General features: G+C 40.5%; 2 protein-coding genes across 2 annotated transcripts in view; both read left to right on the forward strand.

The window, feature by feature from the left end:
* Window positions 1-4,939: 4,939 nt before the first annotated feature.
* rps6 (ribosomal protein S6) lies at window positions 4,940-9,387 on the forward strand. The gene is made up of 6 exons (XM_034203478.1): window positions 4,940-5,071; window positions 5,695-5,826; window positions 6,637-6,847; window positions 7,369-7,515; window positions 8,865-9,022; window positions 9,254-9,387. Exons 1-6 carry the CDS (start codon window positions 5,066-5,068, stop codon window positions 9,347-9,349), a joined length of 750 nt encoding a protein of 249 aa, XP_034059369.1. The 5' UTR covers window positions 4,940-5,065; the 3' UTR covers window positions 9,350-9,387.
* Window positions 9,388-13,423: 4,036 nt separating this feature from the next.
* The window catches only part of LOC117538003 (nucleosome-remodeling factor subunit BPTF-like), a 53,589-nt gene continuing 47,739 nt past the window's right edge, over window positions 13,424-19,273 (forward strand). The window contains 2 exon segments of the mRNA XM_034203477.1: window positions 13,424-14,249; window positions 16,088-16,910. Of these exon segments, the coding sequence (XP_034059368.1) occupies window positions 13,676-14,249; window positions 16,088-16,910 (1,397 nt within the window). The 5' untranslated portion in view covers window positions 13,424-13,675.

Here is a 19,273-nt window from a genome sequence, read left to right on the forward strand (position 1 = left end):
ACTAGCGGCTGAGAAATAATCATATATTAAAAGACAGCAGCATCATCAATAGGCCAACAATAGTGACAGTGTGTCATTGTGCAGTCTACCATCCTCTTAAAATACTCTGTCCAACAATATCAGTCTCATGAAGAAATGTTTTTTAATGCTTATTCAAAATAGCAGAGAAACATGCATTCTTGTTCTCAGGAGAGGACATTGACAGAGGATTGTTGGAAAAGTACACAGTAAGTACTTCATAGTACTTGTGGGGGTAGTTTCACTAGTACTGAGTCCAACAGGATCAATCTCACGAAGACCTAATGGCAACAAAAAAGAATTCCCTCATCAAACTTAGCAGAAGTGGCTTGATTTTGTTCTCAGCAGGGGACTTTGACAGAGTATTTCTCAACAAATACACAGTAAAAGTACTTCAATGTATTTTAAGTAGTAGGCTAACTAATACAAAGTCAAACAGTATCAATTTCATTAGGAACTAATGGTAAAATTATATTTGTACCACTCATCAAAGATAGCAGAAACACGTATTATGTAGGCCAGGGGTCGGCAACAGGCGGACCGCGGTCCGGATCCGGACCCAGACGCCGACCTATACCGCCGGAGCTATAATCAATACATTAATAGGGGATTTTTCGGCGCCTCCCGCTTTTTTAACGCTGATTTGGGTGACTTGTGTAATTCGTGGAGAACCGAAGAGTTTTCGTTTTGGGGGTGGGGGGGGAGGGAGTCCGTCCGTCAGTCCGACTGACGGACAACTTCTCACTTCAAAAAAGAAGAAGAAATCTAGACCGCAAAAATAATTAAACAAGCGAGTGCCTGTTTTTCCTGGCCAAGGACAGGTTCCTTGAACACAACACGAGCGTAACGTGTCTTCACGTGGTATATGTCTCGTCTGAAAGGAGTGCTGACAGAGAGCACCGGAACGCCGCTCCAGCCCTTACAATATTGCAATACCCATAAGGAGCCGTACACATGCCGCAGTGTTTGCGTGGCTGTGTCTTTAGTTGTAAGCACAGTGGCGATCTGTTGTTATTAGCATCTGGTTAGCTAGCTATGCTAACGAATTTAAAGAGCTTTTCTACAACCAGGTGGAAGAGAGCTCTCTCCTGAGAGGCTCAAATAACCTCAGCTCAGTGAGGTTAAGGCACACCTTGATATGATCATTATAGTTATTAATGAGACTAAATGAAAAACAGGTATAAAATACGATATGACAGTAACAAAAAAGTTGTTAAAAATAACAAGAATAGAGTTTAAAAGGGGAGTGATTTGTAAAATATCCAAAAAGAAAAATATGCTTACAGTTCTGTTTCATATGGGTGTTGAGATATGTATCCATAGATCTCATAATGTTGCTCTCAAAGTGTACTAGATTGATGCTTTTATCTTCAATATTTAAAAACAAATCTTCCCGGGGGAGCATGCCCCCGGACCCCCCTAGAGGAGGTTAGGTCCCCCCCACTTAAATCATGTTCACATGGATAGGATACTAAATACATTTGCACACATCTTGTGTCCATATCTTTCTGTTTTGGTGGTCATGCCACACCGTGCACATAAATGCATATGTGAGTCATGGTGAGATATCTGGATTAAGAGGTTGCTTTTTCTTTGCACAGCATGAAAGAAAGGCCAAATGAATGGGCTGTGATTTTAGTTTTTTTAAGCAAAGGTTGAGTTCAATAATTTGTACGACCCTCGGAGGATGTTGTAAAAATTGAAAGGAAAAAGGTTCCCCACCCCTGCTGTAAATAATAATAAAAACCCTTGATTTTTAACTTAACATTTCTGTCTCCTATTGATCTGAGTATATTATAAAGAATAGCAGTTAATTGAAGCATTATAGCACAGGCCTTTGTCAGATGGTATATTACGCTGTTTTTTTTCTGCTTCGAATAGTTCTCTCTTTTTTCACCATACCTGTGTTTGCATCACTGTAACCAATGAGCACCTGCATGTGTGTATGAGAATACAGCCCTGACTCCATGTCAGCCCAGATTTACAAACTCCTGGCAGGACAAGCTCGAGCTCAATTCTCACACTGAATTTAAAAAAAGTGAGTGAGGGACTGCAATATAAGAGGGAAAGAAAGAGAAACTTTAAAACTGTTCAATTGTTATGATGTGTAAAGACTGATATTGTTCTACAATCGGCTGAAACTGTTAAGTCATGCTGTGAAACGGTTAACAAAGACAAAGGGACACTCAAGCTGCTGCTACACTTTATTTTATTTATCTAAAATTAAGCACTTTTAAGATGCACATATTTTCCAAAGCTATTTTATTTATTTTCTCTATTTTATTTGTAAATGCATGCAGCCCAAGAGGAACATTACACATATCCACAGTATTTAAGTAATGTTAATTGACAATAAATATTGTTGTTTTTGAATTGTACTTTCTTTATTTGATTGGCAGTCAGTTGTTGATTACATGCAGACGTTGATAAAGCTACAGGTCACTTCAATATATATCACACTAATTCATGAAGCAAGTTAGACATGTATTATCTTTTCAATTTACACACGGCATCTATTGCACGTCTGTCCGTCCTGGGAGAGGGATCCCTCCTCTGTTGCTCTCCCTGAGGTTTCTCCCATTTTTCCCTTTAAACTGTGGGTTTTCTCTGGAAGTTTTTCCTTGTACGATGTGAGGGTCTGAGGACAGAGGGTCTAAGGACAGAGGGTCTAAGGACAGAGGGTGTCGTATTGTCATTCTGATATTCTGTACAAACTGTGAAGTCCACTGAGACAAATGTACAATTTGTGATATTGGGCTATATACATAAACATTGATTGATTGATTGGACATTTTGATGTTCCGGACCTTTGCATGGGGAGATGTTCTCTAACTGGACCTCGTTGAATTTTAGTTGAAGACCCCCGATGTAGGCCTACTATGGGGGGGACTCTGACAGAGGATTACTCACAAAGTACACAGCAAAAGTAGGCCTACTTCATTTTATTTCTGGTAGAAGTCAAACTAGAACCGAGTCCAAGAGTGTCAGTTTCCTTAAGAACTTGTGGTAAAACATATTTGTATCACTCGTCAAATATAGTAGGAATAATGAAGAGCAGCTGATTTGAACAAAAAAACGCGAGAGACGGCTGAGTGACCGCAGTGCAAAAAAAAAAAAAAGTTCGCCAGGCAATGGGGAAACCTACGGGTCCTCCCGATGGCCAGTCCGGGCCTGCCAGCAGCCCTTTACTTGCTACAAACTTAAATATGAAAAGGTTCAACTACGCACACACACATAATCTCGGCTCGCGCAGCACGCTCACAGGCATAGATTGCGCAATAATGTATTGCGCACCTTGGAAGTGCAGTGCAGGCATATTGTCATTCAAGAGATAAATTGTTATTTTGGAAAACATGTTTTTCTTTTAGCCTATTTACCTCGTTAACGTAAATAATACTTACATTGACACATGCATTATTTGTGATTAAAATAATGGTTGTTGGTAATGTATTAGCGACCCCCACAGATGTATGATTTCACTGCGTCCGTGGGAGCTCAGACCCCTCCTTATGGGAGCTCAGCTCCCATTGGCTCCCACATAACTCGAACCCTGCAAAGTACACAGTAAAGTAGCCTACTTCATTTTATTTCTGGTAGAAGTCAAACTAGAACCGAGTCCAAGAGTGTCAGTTTCCTTAAGAACTTGTGGTAAAACATATTTGTATCACTCGTCAAATATAGTAGGAATAATGAAGAGCAGCTGATTTGAACAAAAAAACGCGAGAGACGGCTGAGTGACCGCAGTGCAGAACCGCTGTATAGTTTAAATCTCCTAACAATGTTGTCCATTTTAGACACAGGCTTATTATATTTACAGCCCTTAATAACATCCATTTTCTGGGCTCAATATGTGTCTTGGTCGTTTTCGTTGTGATCGCTAAATTCCCCTTGTTTATAATAATCGCCGTTCCTTCAGTAGGATACTGGAGTGATTCAAAGTGTGATTTTAGCAAACGAGTGCTTTTGTTTTGAAATCACTTCCGTGAGTTTCGCCCCGCCCCTCGCTCCAAGGACCATTTGACCATTTAGTGGTAAAAAGCAAAAAGCAAAAACGCCACCCAGACGTTCTTCCGTTTACGTGTTTAATAAAGAAAAACAATTGGACGGTAGATACACGGATTCATATAACAAGATACACGTATAGTAAAAGTAGCATTTTACAATGCAAAATACTCTGTTCGAATTTCCTGCACCTCCTGTCTTCATTATTTTATTTTAATCAGAATCGGTTTTATTACCAAGTAGGTAGGTTTAAGTATCAGGAATTAAAATATGATTAAACCATCACATATTACAGTAGTGATGCTGAATATATTATTACAATGCATCATAGATATGGTGCATTCATATTTAAAATGTACCTATAACATTAATTACCTTTATTATTTATTACATGGTTGTTTAGGTCATATAGACATCATAAAAACCAAACAGCACATTTTTATGAATTAAAGAAAACTAAAGTTGACATTACGTTTCAACAAATATATTGATTGGATTCCCTTCAAAGAATAAGTTCAGGGAAAGCTCAAAAGTAGGTGAGTAGTATACAAGTAGTTCACCTTTACAGAAAGAGCATTTTTATACATTTGCATTTTAAGAAATCATTTAATGACAAGGCATACATAACAAATAAACACCAAGATACATAAAGTAACTACATAATAATCCACAAATCAGGAAATGGAAGAAAGATAAAGACAACAAAAATCAACGAAATTGTGTAAAGTTACACATAATGGATCATTAATAGTACTCATACTTACACGTTACATTAATTATCACATCTTACCATCTGGTCATTATAAATGTGTTGTGTTGTATAACTTAACCATTACTACAGAAAGAGCTTTTAATATAAAATCAATTTCTTCTTATTTTTTCGTAAAAGCGTCTAACATATTGTACTATTTGTCTTCAGCTGTAGCCTGTTTCGAAAATTACATCGAATCAGTTATCGCGAGAACTTAACAGGGCTATGTGAGACCACGGAGTGAAGTTCCGGTCTCTTTTCCGTGGCGGACCAACGAAGGGCCGGTTTAGCAAGATGAAGGTACAATGTTTCCCTTATTTTAAATCTACGTGGGGACGCTGTTTTGTTGAAATAGTTATATGTGGTTGTTGCCATGCTAATATACTTTAAATCGGACGTGTTTAATGTAGAAGTGTCGGCTCTGGCACTAAGGATGAGTTTTGATTGTGTCAGCGCTGACTATTCTGTCGGGATTGAGCTGTAGAAACATGGCGGCACACTGAGCGAAATGTGCACTGACTTCAAGTCCCAGTTTAGAGAAATACCGAGCTTGCAATATTTGGCTGCTTACGCTATGCGAGCTTGTTGTGTATTCCGCTTGGTTCGTTCATAACGTTAGCGGTTCAACCGAGTGTTTTAATACCTAAATTGCCCAGAGGGCTAACGTTAGGTAGCCGACAGAGAAGCTAGTAGGCCTCTACTTCTCCCTTAGCTCGTAGCTTCTATTAACGCAGATGCTCTAAAGATAAACAGGTTATTTTTGTTTGAAAGTGGATTTAAAACCTTAGCCAGGTCTATAGTTACTCCTGTCTTGCCTTTTAACATCCCTAGCGCAGCTAACGTGGCACCACCTACCTGTTTGAGGACGTATCTGTCACTACCCATATGGAGCCACTTTCAACATTTCAACTCTTTTTTTTCAGCTGAACATCTCGTTCCCCGCTACTGGCTGCCAGAAACTCATCGAAGTTGATGATGAGCGCAAACTGAGGACTTTCTATGAGAAGCGTATGGCCACTGAGGTGCCTGCTGACCCCCTGGGAGATGAGTGGAAGGTAAAGTCATGTTTGATCTCTTTGTATTCATGTTTCTTTGTCAGCACGCCATGTTGCAGAGTTCATAAAAGTCATTGTTCATGTTAAAGCACACTAGTAAACCATTTCTGACTTACCTATAGTCATTAAGGGGGGACATGTGTTGCTAGAGTAACTGTGAAGCTGCTTTACCAGATGCAACCAGGTCCTTGATCAGTGGATGGTTGAACTGCATTGCTCTCTCAATTTGTCTTGTGTACACTTGTAACACAAATGAAATCCTGACTAACCGTATAACTATGTCTGATAGAAAAAGCATTATTCTCAACTGCTTTGCATTCCCAAGGAAACATTACACTCTTTAACGAAGAGTTATTGTGGGGGGGAAAACAAATCTAGTTTTGTTTGACAAGTTTTATAACGGTCACAATCCTGAAGGATAGTAGACTAGTTATCCATACACGAGGTGCTGGGATTGTTATTGGGAGGGTTCATTATCTTGTGCAAGGTAACTTGCACATGTAAAAAGGAGGCTTTTCCAATCAAGCCACCAAGCCTAAATGTAATAGACAAGCTGTTCTCCCATCTAAGCCACTGTGACTTTTTTGCTTATTTTGAAAAGTTGATTGTTAAAAGACCGTTTACACAACTACTTCTTGAAAGTAAAGAAACTTGGCAGATAATTATTTTAAACAATCAAATTATATTGAGTTCACTGTTACTGAGATTATGTTCTGTAAAAAATGTTGTACTCTTTTAAGACATTGGGATCAGGTACCCTAAATGGGAAAAAATCAGAGACCTAACCACTTGTTTCCTGTACCTCAACAGGGATATGTGGTGCGCATCAGCGGAGGCAATGACAAGCAGGGCTTCCCCATGAAGCAGGGTGTGCTGACCCACATCCGTGTGCGCCTGCTGCTCAGCAAGGGCCACTCCTGCTACCGTCCCCGCAGGACTGGAGAGCGCAAACGCAAGTCTGTCCGTGGGTGCATCGTTGATGCCAACCTCAGCGTTCTCAACTTGGTCATCGTGAAGAAAGGTAATGCGGAGATGATGGTTTATTGGATTCTGTAACAAACTATTAAAAACTGTTATGTTCATGGCACACTAGTAAACCCTTTCTGACTGACTTATAGTCATTAAGGGGGGACATGTGTTGCTAGAGTAACTGTGAAGCTGCTTTACCAGATGCAACCAGGTCCTGGATCAGTGGATGGTTGAACTGCATTGCTCTCTCACTATGTCTTGTGCACACTAATATCAGAATAACTCCAAAGCTGGAGTGTGTATTTATTTGAAGTTGGGGCAGTTATCTGTTCATGGACAGTTAGCTTGGCACTGAAAAATATATGACTACATTTGAAGTGTTTCATTTTGCTGATTTGGGCTGCAGGCAGCTGTCCCACTTCTCGCTGGGGAGTTAAAGGATCTCTAAATTCTAACTCATGTGTATATTGTTTTTTTATAACATTTTGTATGTACTTGAAATGTAGGCACTGCAATTTGTAAATCCCTTGGCTTTAAGCCGTTTGACTCATCTCGTGATCTGGTTATTCTCAGGCGAGAAGGACATTCCCGGCCTGACCGACAGCACTGTCCCCCGCCGCCTGGGTCCCAAGAGGGCCAGCAAGATCCGCAAGCTCTTCAACCTGGCCAAGGAGGATGATGTGAGGCAGTATGTTGTGAGGAGACCCCTGACTAAAGAAGGTAATAGTTGAGCTGCGTCTGCCAGTTTTCACACAAGCCTCCAAGTGTTGACAAAATGAAGGATTTATTTAGATATGGCTTGGACTTCTGTTGATCATGAGGTCTGTGCCACTAACAAGTTAATTCAAGATGAGATACAAATTAAGCTTGTGTATATGTGTGGCTTCATTTGCAATGCATACTATGACAAAAATGAAAGCCCTAAAGAAATGGTAAATGCAACTTGCGTTTAGGGGTTCAATTGGTAGTCTTGATTTTTGGGCTGAAAATGGAACATTTCTAAAGCAGTTTGTTTAATTAGTTAACAGTAGTCTAATTTTAAGATGGTAATGTGGTTAATTTATTTAAGTGCTTTTAATTGATTATAAAGCTACAAATGATAAACATTTCTCTAAACCTACAGCCATTTTTAACATTATCATGTACAGTGTAAGATGCACACCATTATATTAAGATGAGCAGCTTGTTGATCTTAAGATGTGACACTTTCTTTGTCAGCACGCCATGTTGCAGAGTTCATAAAAGTCATTGTTCATGTTAAAGCACACTAGTAAACCATTTCTGACTTACCTATAGTCATTAAGGGGGGACATGTGTTGCTAGAGTAACTGTGAAGCTGCTTTACCAGATGCAACCAGGTCCTGGATCAGTGGATGGTTGAACTGCATTGCTCTCTCACTATGTCTTGTGTACACTTGTAACAACAATGAAATCCTGACTAACCGTATAACCATGTCTGATAGAAAAAACATTATTCTCAACTGCTTTGCATTCCCAAGGAAACATTACACTCTTTAACGGAGAGTTATTGTGGGGGAAAACATCTAGTTTTGTTTGACAAGTTTTATAACGGTCACAATCTTGAAGGATAATAGACTACAATTATCCATACACGAGGTGCTGGGATTGTTATTGGGAGGGTTCATTATCTTGTGCAAGGTCTGCACAATTTTAATATTCTATCTAGTCCAACTGGTGAAACTTCGTTTTACAAACCAACCAACCATAAGATGAGCAACTTGTTTATCTTAAGATTTGACACTTTAGTGGTTGTTTTGAGATATTAATGTTACCTGAATTGGGAAGTTGCTTAGTTCCCGAGAAAGGTGTTATGGTTTATAAAAGCGTGTCGGTCCTTGGGAAGCTTTATTCAGACTGTTAAGGCGTCTTACCCTAATTTTGGGCTATAGAACAATACAGTTGGTTTTGTAAAGTCTGAACAGGTATCCTTGGCAGTTTGTATTTTTATGTATTAAACCACTTCAGTTGTGGGAGTAAAGATGGCCATTGCACAACCCTCTTGACACCTCTTAACATTCAACATTAACCAAACCCCTTCTCTTTGGTAGGCAAGAAGCCCAGGACTAAGGCTCCCAGGATCCAGAGGCTGGTGACGCCCCGTGTGCTGCAGCACAAGCGCCGCCGCATCTCCCTCAAGAGACAGCGCACCACGAAGAACAAGGAGGAGGCCTCTGAGTACGCCAAGCTGCTGGCCAAGAGGATGAAGGTAAGGGTTTTTACTCATCTCACTGAACCCGTAGTTTCAGATTAATACAAATGTTTTTTGACCACTAAAATGTCTAGCAGTTGTTAGCATTATAGTTGAAGTAAACAGGGAATACATTTAAATTGTAAAATCTTTAATGTCGGTTGATCCTGTAGTATTGCTTCAGTGTTACTTTTCTTTAGATATGTTGAAACATTTTATTGAAATTTGTCCCCTTTTTCTTTTTTAAAGGAGGCCAAGGAGAAGCGCCAGGAACAGATCGCCAAGAGGCGCCGCCTTTCTTCTCTGAGAGCATCCACATCCAAGTCGGAGTCCAGCCAAAAGTGAAATCACAAACTCAAATAAAGTCATGTTTTGCTGAAAAATGTGCCTTCCTGGTTTTCCTTTCAGTGCCCGGTACCATAGAGGGAAATGTGATGCGGGAAATCACTGCACTATGTTGGGCGATTAAACCTGTACATATTGTTTTGCTATCAAAGAGTTCCTAAAAGCCCAAACACTTTCTGCTGAACTGTTAAGTGGATTTATTTCAGTGATTTGAGTATTTCATTACATTTTGATTAAGCTGATGCTGTTGAACAAAGTAACTTCTGTGCAACCAACCATGCTGATCCAAACAGGCTTGAGGCTTTAATTCATGAAATGATCTCAGCCAGGTGAAACACTTAAAACAAATGCCAGACAGTTGTAACTCACCCAGATGTCTCAAGCTATGAAATGTTGCCCTATGGTTCAGACAAATCCTTCAAGTGTTATTGAAACTTTATGATCAACTGTCACTGCAGTAAGCTCTGTTTCGACTTGAGAATGTGCCTGCCTGAACAGTTGCCAAAATGAAGCAAAATAGCTGGATTAATATAATGTTCAATTTGTTTTAATATTTAGAAAGATAAACGCATAACAGCAGTATAAATCAACGTAGACATCCTTCAGCATTACACCGATTGTTAGTCATGCGACCTGAGGGACCTCAATCGCTGTGCAGTCTCAACTTGAGGGGAAAGCTGCAGTGCCCACCAACCAAATATCAAAAGTTGAGGTTTCAGTGGCATTGAGAAAAGTCCTATCCTGGTCAGACTTTTGATATCTGGTTGGTGGGCACTGCAGCTTAAGTTGTACATCTGGGATGTAAAGACGAACACAGACAAAAGCTGATGCTGAGGCAGCGTCCTGATGCTCCACGCAAACGTCAGACATTTGGTCTGAAGGTCCTGAAACAGCTGAAGACAAATTCTCCATGACCTGTTGAGAAGATGACAGAACCATATATTACGGGTTGTTTTTTTTAAAGCAAAAGTTGGTTCAGAAGGTCTTATACACATTTTGAAATGGCAAAAGTGTGAATGATTGAATTCCTAATGGCTATTAATGTTATGTTTAAGATAACTTTTATAGATTTTTCAGAACTCCACCAATAAAACTGACAAACCATGCTGATAGCTCAATACTTAATTATTGTGCTGTGCAAATGATTCATTGTTGGGGGATCTCCCAGTGTGTTCAATAGTAACTGGTGATTTTCTACAATATATTCCTTTAGTGAGAAGTTCACCAAGAGTAAATTCTTCATTTGTTTTTTTAAATAAATGTGTACCTCATTGTAAAATATACTCTTTATTTCATTAAAAAAAAAACTCAAAATGTAAGCATCTACTGCAAATATCTCCTCTTTTTAATTTTTGTGAGCCTGGTAGGCAGATATATTGCATATATTGTGAAGCCGTATGCCCACTGTTCATCTGGAACAAGCCTTATATTAAATGGACTGATATTAGAGATATTAGATCTCTTATTTAAATCTTGGTAATAAAGTGAAAAATCATATTTTCCTTTTTTTCATATGTTGAACTATCCCTATAAACTTTACTCACAGGTAGCACACCTGACAATATTGCATCTTGGCCCCAACCTTTGTTACCTTGTCAGTAGTAATAGGCCTGTTGAACTTAAACACCATTTTGTGTTTACTAATGATTTCATTTAGTCAAGTTATTTATCAAAGATTATCAAATATTTTCTTTAGCATTCTGTCCTTATTTATTCTGCTAGGGCCCCATATTGTGGAAAAGTGCCCTGTGGTAGAGCCCACATCAACCTTTTATGTATATTAGATGTAAAACTATTATTAGCCAATCAATAGTAAATTATTCAACAGCCTTTAACTAATTGAGAACTTGTTCAACGAAAATGATAATTGTTACTGCAACTGAAATGGAAGATAACTGTCAGTCTCCTTTCCATTATGACTTACAACCTCATTCAAGGTATATGAGCAATATATATAATTAAGTATATAAGTACATAAAGTAGATAGTACGGACGGTACTCTGAGGCTCCAGTTTAACAATGACAGGTGAAACCACAGCAGTCACACTGCTCTCCAGCACCACACACACAGACTTCAGGTTGGGGTGCTGCCTTTAGTGAACAAGACAGACAGCTTGACAAAAATGGGCAGCTTAGCCAACCTGGCAGCTGCACTCAGCACCTTCTGTTAAAAAAGGCAGAAACAAAAAGTCCACATACAGGTCTTGGGGGTTTAATTACAGGAAGGAATGTTATTTTGACAAATGTTATGTGTCATTTGGGTAATTTCTAAACAACAAATCTGCCCAAAGTTGTGAAAAAAATATCAATCAGTCCCATTAAGTTTAGTTAGGGCGAGCTTTGATCGGTCCATTTGAGAACCTGTCATCTAAGGCAATATTCATTACCACATTCAAACAGATGACATTTTGAAACTAATTTGCTATGAACATCAGAATGATCAACATTATTTATCAGGTTTTGTTGCCATGTAAATAGCATTCAGGTAAGGAAGGTTAATGATTGAACTCATCTGTTGTTCTTTCGCATGTTTTGTAGACTTTAATAAAAGAGAAGACCAATATGTTAGAGTTTGAAACGTAAACATCTTAAAAGACTTGAGAATATATAATACTCACTCTGCAAAGTGCTGCTTCATGGGTAAAACTGTATCGGGTGGTGGAGCAGTCTGCTCAATTAGCGCTCACCTGAGAGGCGACGATGATACTATTCGACTGTGTATCGCGATATGTCAACAAAGCTCAATCGATCTACTTCAACAAATTATTCGGTGTCTTAATTGGATTTTATTTAATTGGACGTGTCATCAGTTCAACACTTTTATCAGATCAGATCTTTCCGGTATTAGAAAGCCTATTATTTTTAAAATAAATTCTAACAATATAAATGTGCAATTTGCCCACTGTATCTTTTATGCCAATCATACGAGATATAGTAACCGCCTCTTCTTAAGGGCTAATAACAAGTTTGCAACATTTACTTATCATCATAGTAAACAAAGTGTAAACATGTGATCGTGATTTGAACCTGAGCTGTCAAACAAACCCCATTGTAAATCAATCCACCGCCTTAACCACACAACTGGATTAGCCTACATATATAAAGCATGTCAGTCCTCTAGATCTGACAAAATTATGAACTATGCATTAATATAGTTTGCCAGAATCATCCTTATATTGGTTTATGTAATTATCATGCTAGTAGGCTGCACGTGTTATGCATTACAGGAACTTCGGTCGTGTACAGTTTAAGTCAAATTGTCATCGAAAATAAAGCAGAATGTTCAGTAAACTTGTTGACTTCCTCACGATTTTACATGTAGGCTATACATCATGATCATCATCAGTGCGTGTGTTCAACTGGAGCTCAGCATCGTTCCTAGATTACAGTTAAATGAACTGGCTGAACTAAACGAAAGAAGTTATATAACATGCCATTTTTTTAAAGAAGATATGCACAGCTGTTTCACACTTTTGCATGCATTTTGACATAAAACTATGTGTGCTGTTAACTTTTTAACGACTTGTTTGGGTTCATGTAAACGAGCACAATGTCGGATGCTTATATCTTCTCGCCTTGTTTTGCTGTGACGACGATGGCGAAATGGCGGATAATTAGAGCTTGTGTTTCACTGTATGCGCTGCACCCACATGTGTCTAAACCACCCACCAGAACCAGTCAACGCTAATTACGTGCTATTGGCATAAACCCTGTGCATGGATAACTGATTTTATGAACTAGGACGGCATTTGCATCTATTGTAGAATAGTGAGTCACGTGATCTTGCATTCACTCAAGCCTGTTTGTGTGAAGTTACAAGAGAAAAGACGGACTTTCCGATTTGTGACAGTTAAGTAATTAAAACAAATGCGTTTGGAGTTGGTCTTTTTTATATATAACCAATGGCATTTGACACAAATACTTAATTTAATATTGGTTGATATGTATGCTTTGTTCTGTACCCTACGGTATTTACTCATAATTAGTATTTTTTCGTTTTCAATGTTATTTGACTTTGAAGGACATGGCGCTCAACTTCCGGTACAGCCACTGGTATCCGCGGTTAGCTTCACGCAGCTCTGAGGCCTGCTGTGTTTTCAACGGAGGGAGAGCTGAGGAGAAAAATGGCGTCTGCAGGCGACCCAGAGCGGGACACCGGCCATTCAGTTTGAGCTTTCCGCTCTTAAATTGAGACCGGGGCTTGGTGGAGACTTATCGGGAACCGTCACCAGACCCGTTGGTTTCTTTCTCCCCCGCTTTTCTCCGTTGTGCGTGGCTCACCCGAGCAGCGAGATTGAAGCGGAACAGAACAGACTCGCTCCCACAATGAGGGGGAGAAGAGGAAGGCCGCCCAAACAAGCAGCCGTGATGCGGGAGGGTTCAACCGGGCCAGTCCGCGGTTCTCGGGGCAGCAGGAGTAGAGGGATGCGGGGACGGGGAAGAGGCAGAGGACGCGGCCGGGGACGGGGTGGCATTGCTGGCGTTTGTGTGACTGGCTCTGCGGAGGTAGATACAGACATCTCCGGCCGAGAGAACTTTCATTCGTCCCGGGGCCGCAGGAAAGTTGGAGGCTCCACAGCGGCGGTGTCCGCGGCGTCGCGGGGCAGAGGAGGCAGAAGCAGAGGCAGGGGGTCGAGAGGCGGCCGCGGCAGCAGAGGAGGGGTGAGGCGGCCTCAAACCAAGGTGGTCTACGACGACAACAGCGACGAAGAGGATGATAATATAAGCTACAGGTCAGACGACGATGAACTCCTTAACGACAACCCTTCGTCGGATCTTGAAGAAGAGGAGGCCTTGGGAAACGAGTCTGACTATCTGGAGGAACTACCAGATGAGGATGATGCCAGCTACTGTACGGAGAGTAGTTTTAAGAGCCACAGCACGCTCGGTAGCACCCCAGGTACGTGGGTTTGCAAGTGCACGCACTCTAGCACAGCATATTTGCATTACTTGGAGTGTGCATTTTATTATATTATGGCTCAGTAAAGAAAGCAAGCCGCATTGTTCAAAATGGAGCTTGCACTCAGAAACAGGCCTTTGTTTACCGTGTGCTCTCTTGCCACTGGTTTGCAGATCTGCTCCACGCTCCAACCGGCTCTCGTCTTTTTGACTTTTTGTAGGATCAGCACATTTTTGTTGTCATTTCATTATGAATAATTTATTCGTGTTTTGTTTTTAACCGGACCTTTTCATGCGCGCTGTATTTTTTGTGTTTTAGAGCACATTGGGGAACGTCATGTATGGACTTTATTTTATCTTCCCATCATGTCATTAATTTAACATTTGTACCTGTGTTGGCAGTGGCACAGTACAATAAATACAGTTTCTACTATTTAGACTTGATCAACACTCGTGTATTTTTAACATAGTTAACTATTGGCCTCGGATTGACCGTTCATAGCTGTCTTTTTTCTTTAGACTGTTTATTACTAAATGATAGTGGTTTTATAAATGAAGGTATTTATTTTATCTATGCATTATTATTACAGAATTGTGCCTTTTTTATAATACTATTTTAGATCACGTTGTTTTTGCATAATGCTGCTTAATGTCTTTGACAGGGCTTTGTTTTGAAGAGAGGCGCCTTTTTTTCACTTGTTGCAAACACCAACATTATTAGTAGTCTACCGTTACCATGGTAACCGCTTCGTTTATCAGGTGATCAAATTAGAGCCACCATGGCCCCAATTATGGACAATACTGCTAATAAAGTGGTGTATGCAAAAATCATTTGACATCAAGTGTGTTATGTAAAGCATTGCTTTCAAAGCTGTGTGCAATCACATGGAAATAATTGTACATATATGATTAGTAGAAATATTAAAGGGTCATGCAGACATGGGACTTTTGGATATTTCAATATCTATTCTACAGTAAAGCTCACAATTTTGCTATCTCTGTAGCATCAGACTTTGCCATTTCTTTCATGTTCTTTAAATGTTTTTTTGGAAGGAAACACCTGACTGTAGATTCCATCTCTTGATTTGTCAACCTTTAACACTTCACTACACTCTGTGCAGGCTTAGATGCCATTTAAGTAGTTCAGGGATTAATCACATGCCTCTCAACTTCCACTGGCCATTCAAACTGCTTTTTTAAAGACGTCAACATGGTAGCATTGTGCAGCCGAGTGTGAGGGGTCTTTCGTAAACCCAATGGTCTTTAGGCAATTTGGTGCTTTCACTGCAATGCACAGGCAGATACTCATTTCTATGCTATTATGCAAACCTGCACACATACCACTCTTGCACAAGATCTGTGTGTTTGATGCTGTATAATGAACCAGCAAACTTGAACCCCAGTATACCCACTCAAATACAAATGTAAACTCACTTCTTATTAGTGTTTTCAGAATAGTGTAACGTACACTGACACCAGAGGGAAGGATCAGGTATGATACATCAGCTGCCCCATTGGCACCATTACACGGTAGAAAAAAGAAGAAGACGGTGCTTGTCTACCTTTTTGTAATTTGACTTTTCTGTATCACGCTTTAAAAGAAACAGCCTGGAGCTTTTGATTGGTATGCTCCTGTACAAGTGTAAGATCAGTCCGAGTGTGCATTATAACAGGGCATCATGGATGCTAATAAGTTCAAGCGTTAAGTTGAATTGGCCTATCGTTAACAGACTTACCCTGTTTAATTATTTTGTGTTGATGCAAACCAACAAAGCTCTTCATTTTATTTTCTGCCATTATTCTTCTCACCCATAACTCTTTTCCTTTTACTTCTTGCAGGCCGGAGGAGGAGTCGGGCATTGCAACCGCAGTCTCCCATCTTTGAGGCAAAGGACATTCCTCCCCTGGACCTTCCTAAGTCCTCTGAGGACCTCCAGGTTCCTACCTCACAGCTTCTCAATGTGTCCGCTGTCTACGAAGTCCTCCGCAACTTTGGCTCTGTGCTGCGCCTCTCCCCTTTCCGCTTTGAGGATTTCTGTGCAGCGGTGGCCAGCCAGGAGCAGTGCACACTGCTGGCAGAGATGCACATCTCCCTGCTCAAAGCTATTCTCAGAGAGGAGGACACTTCCAACACCACTTTTGGTCCCACCGACGTGAAGGACTCTGTCAACTCCACTCTGTATTTTGTGGATGGTATGACCTGGCCGGAGGTGGTGCGGGCGTACTGTGAGAGCGACCCGGAGTACCGGCACATTCTGCCTCTCCAGGAGACTGAGGATTACCCGTATGAACCGCTAGAGAGCAAAATCAAAGTCCTGCAGTTTTTGGTGGACCAGTTTTTGGCGACCAACATCGCCCGAGAGGAGCTAATGTCGGAAGGTGTGGTTGCCTATGACGACCACTGCAGAGTATGCCACCGCCTTGGTGACCTGCTGTGCTGTGAGACATGTTCAGCCGTTTACCATCTGGAGTGTGTGAAGCCGCCTTTGCTGGAAGTGCCTGAGGATGAGTGGCAATGTGAGGTGTGTGTGGCACACAAGGTGCCCGGTGTGGCGGACTGCATCCCAGAAGTGCAGAAGAGCAAACCTTTCATCCGACAACTACCAGTCGGCTACGATCGACACAACCGCAAATACTGGTTCCTCAATCGCCGCATTGTTGTGTAAGTCTACCATGTTTTAGTTATTTGCCAAGATATTTACATGGACTTCAAAAGTACATGTGTCAGGGGGAGGGACTTTATCTTGTTACCGTCTTGCATATTTATAAACAACAAAGATATTAGTCATAGTTCCTCAAAAAAAATGCAAACATTACTCTCTTGGAGTACTTCTTTCCTTTTTACGGGTCCCCTCCAGAAATAAAAGCTTATTTACAGTACACTGAAAACACACAACCAACTTGCACATCTACCCAAATTCCCATGATTTTATTTTGTTGTCGATTATAAACATTTAACTTCAAGACTAAGCAAGCTCTAATCTGCTCAAAAGCAAAGTCACCACAGTTATCATATCATTTGGTGTCATAGAAAGTGTTTGTAAATGTCACAAACCATCTGCATGTCTAATTAGAAACAACACCAGGTAAAGAACAGAGATAAAGTCATTTCTCTTTTGCACAATCTGGGACGGTAATGAACTGCAGCAGCTGATGTAGCACAGTGAAGACACTTCTCTAAAGATTGTTAATATAGAAGACCCATGCTTTACTGTGCATGTGTTCAACAATTATTTGACCCCCCTCTGTTCATGAGAGAATGTTACCACAGGCAATGCATCACAAAGATTCATGTTTGCAGTTTGCACCTTTTTAGTTCATAGTACACATTATTGCTTACACTCAGAAATGTTCATAACTTTACATGACATTGTCTGCTGTTCAATTGCAGGCTCTGTCCAAGCTGAGCTCAAGCCAGATCAGCTGAGGGGTCATGTGTGACCCACACTGAGAAGCAGATGAGAGTATTACTTTAAGCGATGAAAACAATTGTGCGCTCAGGTGCTAGGTTTAGGCATACCACAAGCTTAAGGCCTCATACAGACCCGCATGGAGGCTGTTTCATAAAACAAAAATAACTGCATGCGTCCATAGGATTTAACATAACCTGACCATCAGCAGTATTGGTCCCATACGTTAGCAAATGATCTTGGTATTGAGCAGTCACAGATGGTCTGTGTGTGTGGTCAGCAGCAGCAGGCCCGTACATAAACCATAAAAGAGCATGGATCACCAGAACAATGTAAGATTTAAAAGGGTAGGTGGCCCCAGCTGTAAGTGTTGCATTTGACACGTTCTCCTCTTTTTCTACTTAGCTCGCTCTCTAAATTGGCCCCCAGCAGGTGCTGCGTTACTGATCTCCACTTCCCTTTAGAGGCTGTGTGTGTTTGTGCATATAAGTAGTGTGCACAGAGGAATGTTTGTGTGACTGAATGTACGTGCAATGAATGATGTGCACAGAACTAAGGTGTGTGTGTGCATGCACGCACATGTGCCTCTGCTGAAGTGCTGAATAGACACAACTGTTACACAGCCTCAGGTTCCTCTCAGTTCTTCGACACGGGCCTCGCTGAGCTGAAAGCTCTCAAATATTACAATATCACTCTCTAGCTGCCGCTCTGAAACTCCTCAATGTTACTTATTGTGTGGGGTAGAAGCTTAGTCCAGCTGCTGATGAGTCCCTCGGCACCCTACAGCTACACATGTTTTTATAAACAACTCAGGGAGATGGAGCAGATTTTATAAATACTTAGTGCTTCAATTATTTTGAATAGTATAAAGTATTGGAAACACTCAGAATAATTTCCGCTTTTGTAGCTTACTTAGAATATTAAAACGTTGTTTTAAAGTTACTTTTAAAATCAACTCAAACTTTTCTTCAGCGCTGTGGGGAGCCAACGTTTCTGAGATTTTCCAACCAAACGTGAACCGGCTCTGAGAGACTGTTCTGGGAAACGCTATGTTCGTTTTAAAATATAAATTGTTACCAAGACTTGTGCACATATATTGTATCTCTTAAACAAATGTTGTACACTTGCAAAATATGAATACCGTACTATATATCTAATATTTGCATCCTTTTGATCATTACATAAAATATGCTTCCTTGTCACTTTACAAACTGACGAGTCTGGCAAAGTGACATGAGGAAGCACAACGGAAGAAGTCACAGTCCCATTCCAACACCTTGCATGTTTGGCTCAGCTGTTCACACCGGCTCATATTATTTTGGTTATGTAGTTCCTTTTCTATGACATGAAAACAGCTGGATCACCACAGAGAGATCAAAATAGGAATGAACACATGCACTGTGTAAGGTCCACTATGTTATTGATTATTTGTCACGCAGCAGCAAACATAATGGATGGATCTGACGGACAAAATGATTGTCCATTACCTGGAACGCTTTAAAGAGAAATTGTTGCCATTACAAATGAACAGTAGCCTCGGATTAATGTATAGCTTAAGCATTTTTTTTTTCTCAGGGGAAATGCGCAGACATTTAAATCAATCTGCAGTCAAGCT

The sequence above is a fragment of the Gymnodraco acuticeps genome, unplaced genomic scaffold, assembly GCF_902827175.1.
Source record: "Gymnodraco acuticeps unplaced genomic scaffold, fGymAcu1.1, whole genome shotgun sequence".
NCBI lineage: Eukaryota > Metazoa > Chordata > Actinopteri > Perciformes > Bathydraconidae > Gymnodraco > Gymnodraco acuticeps.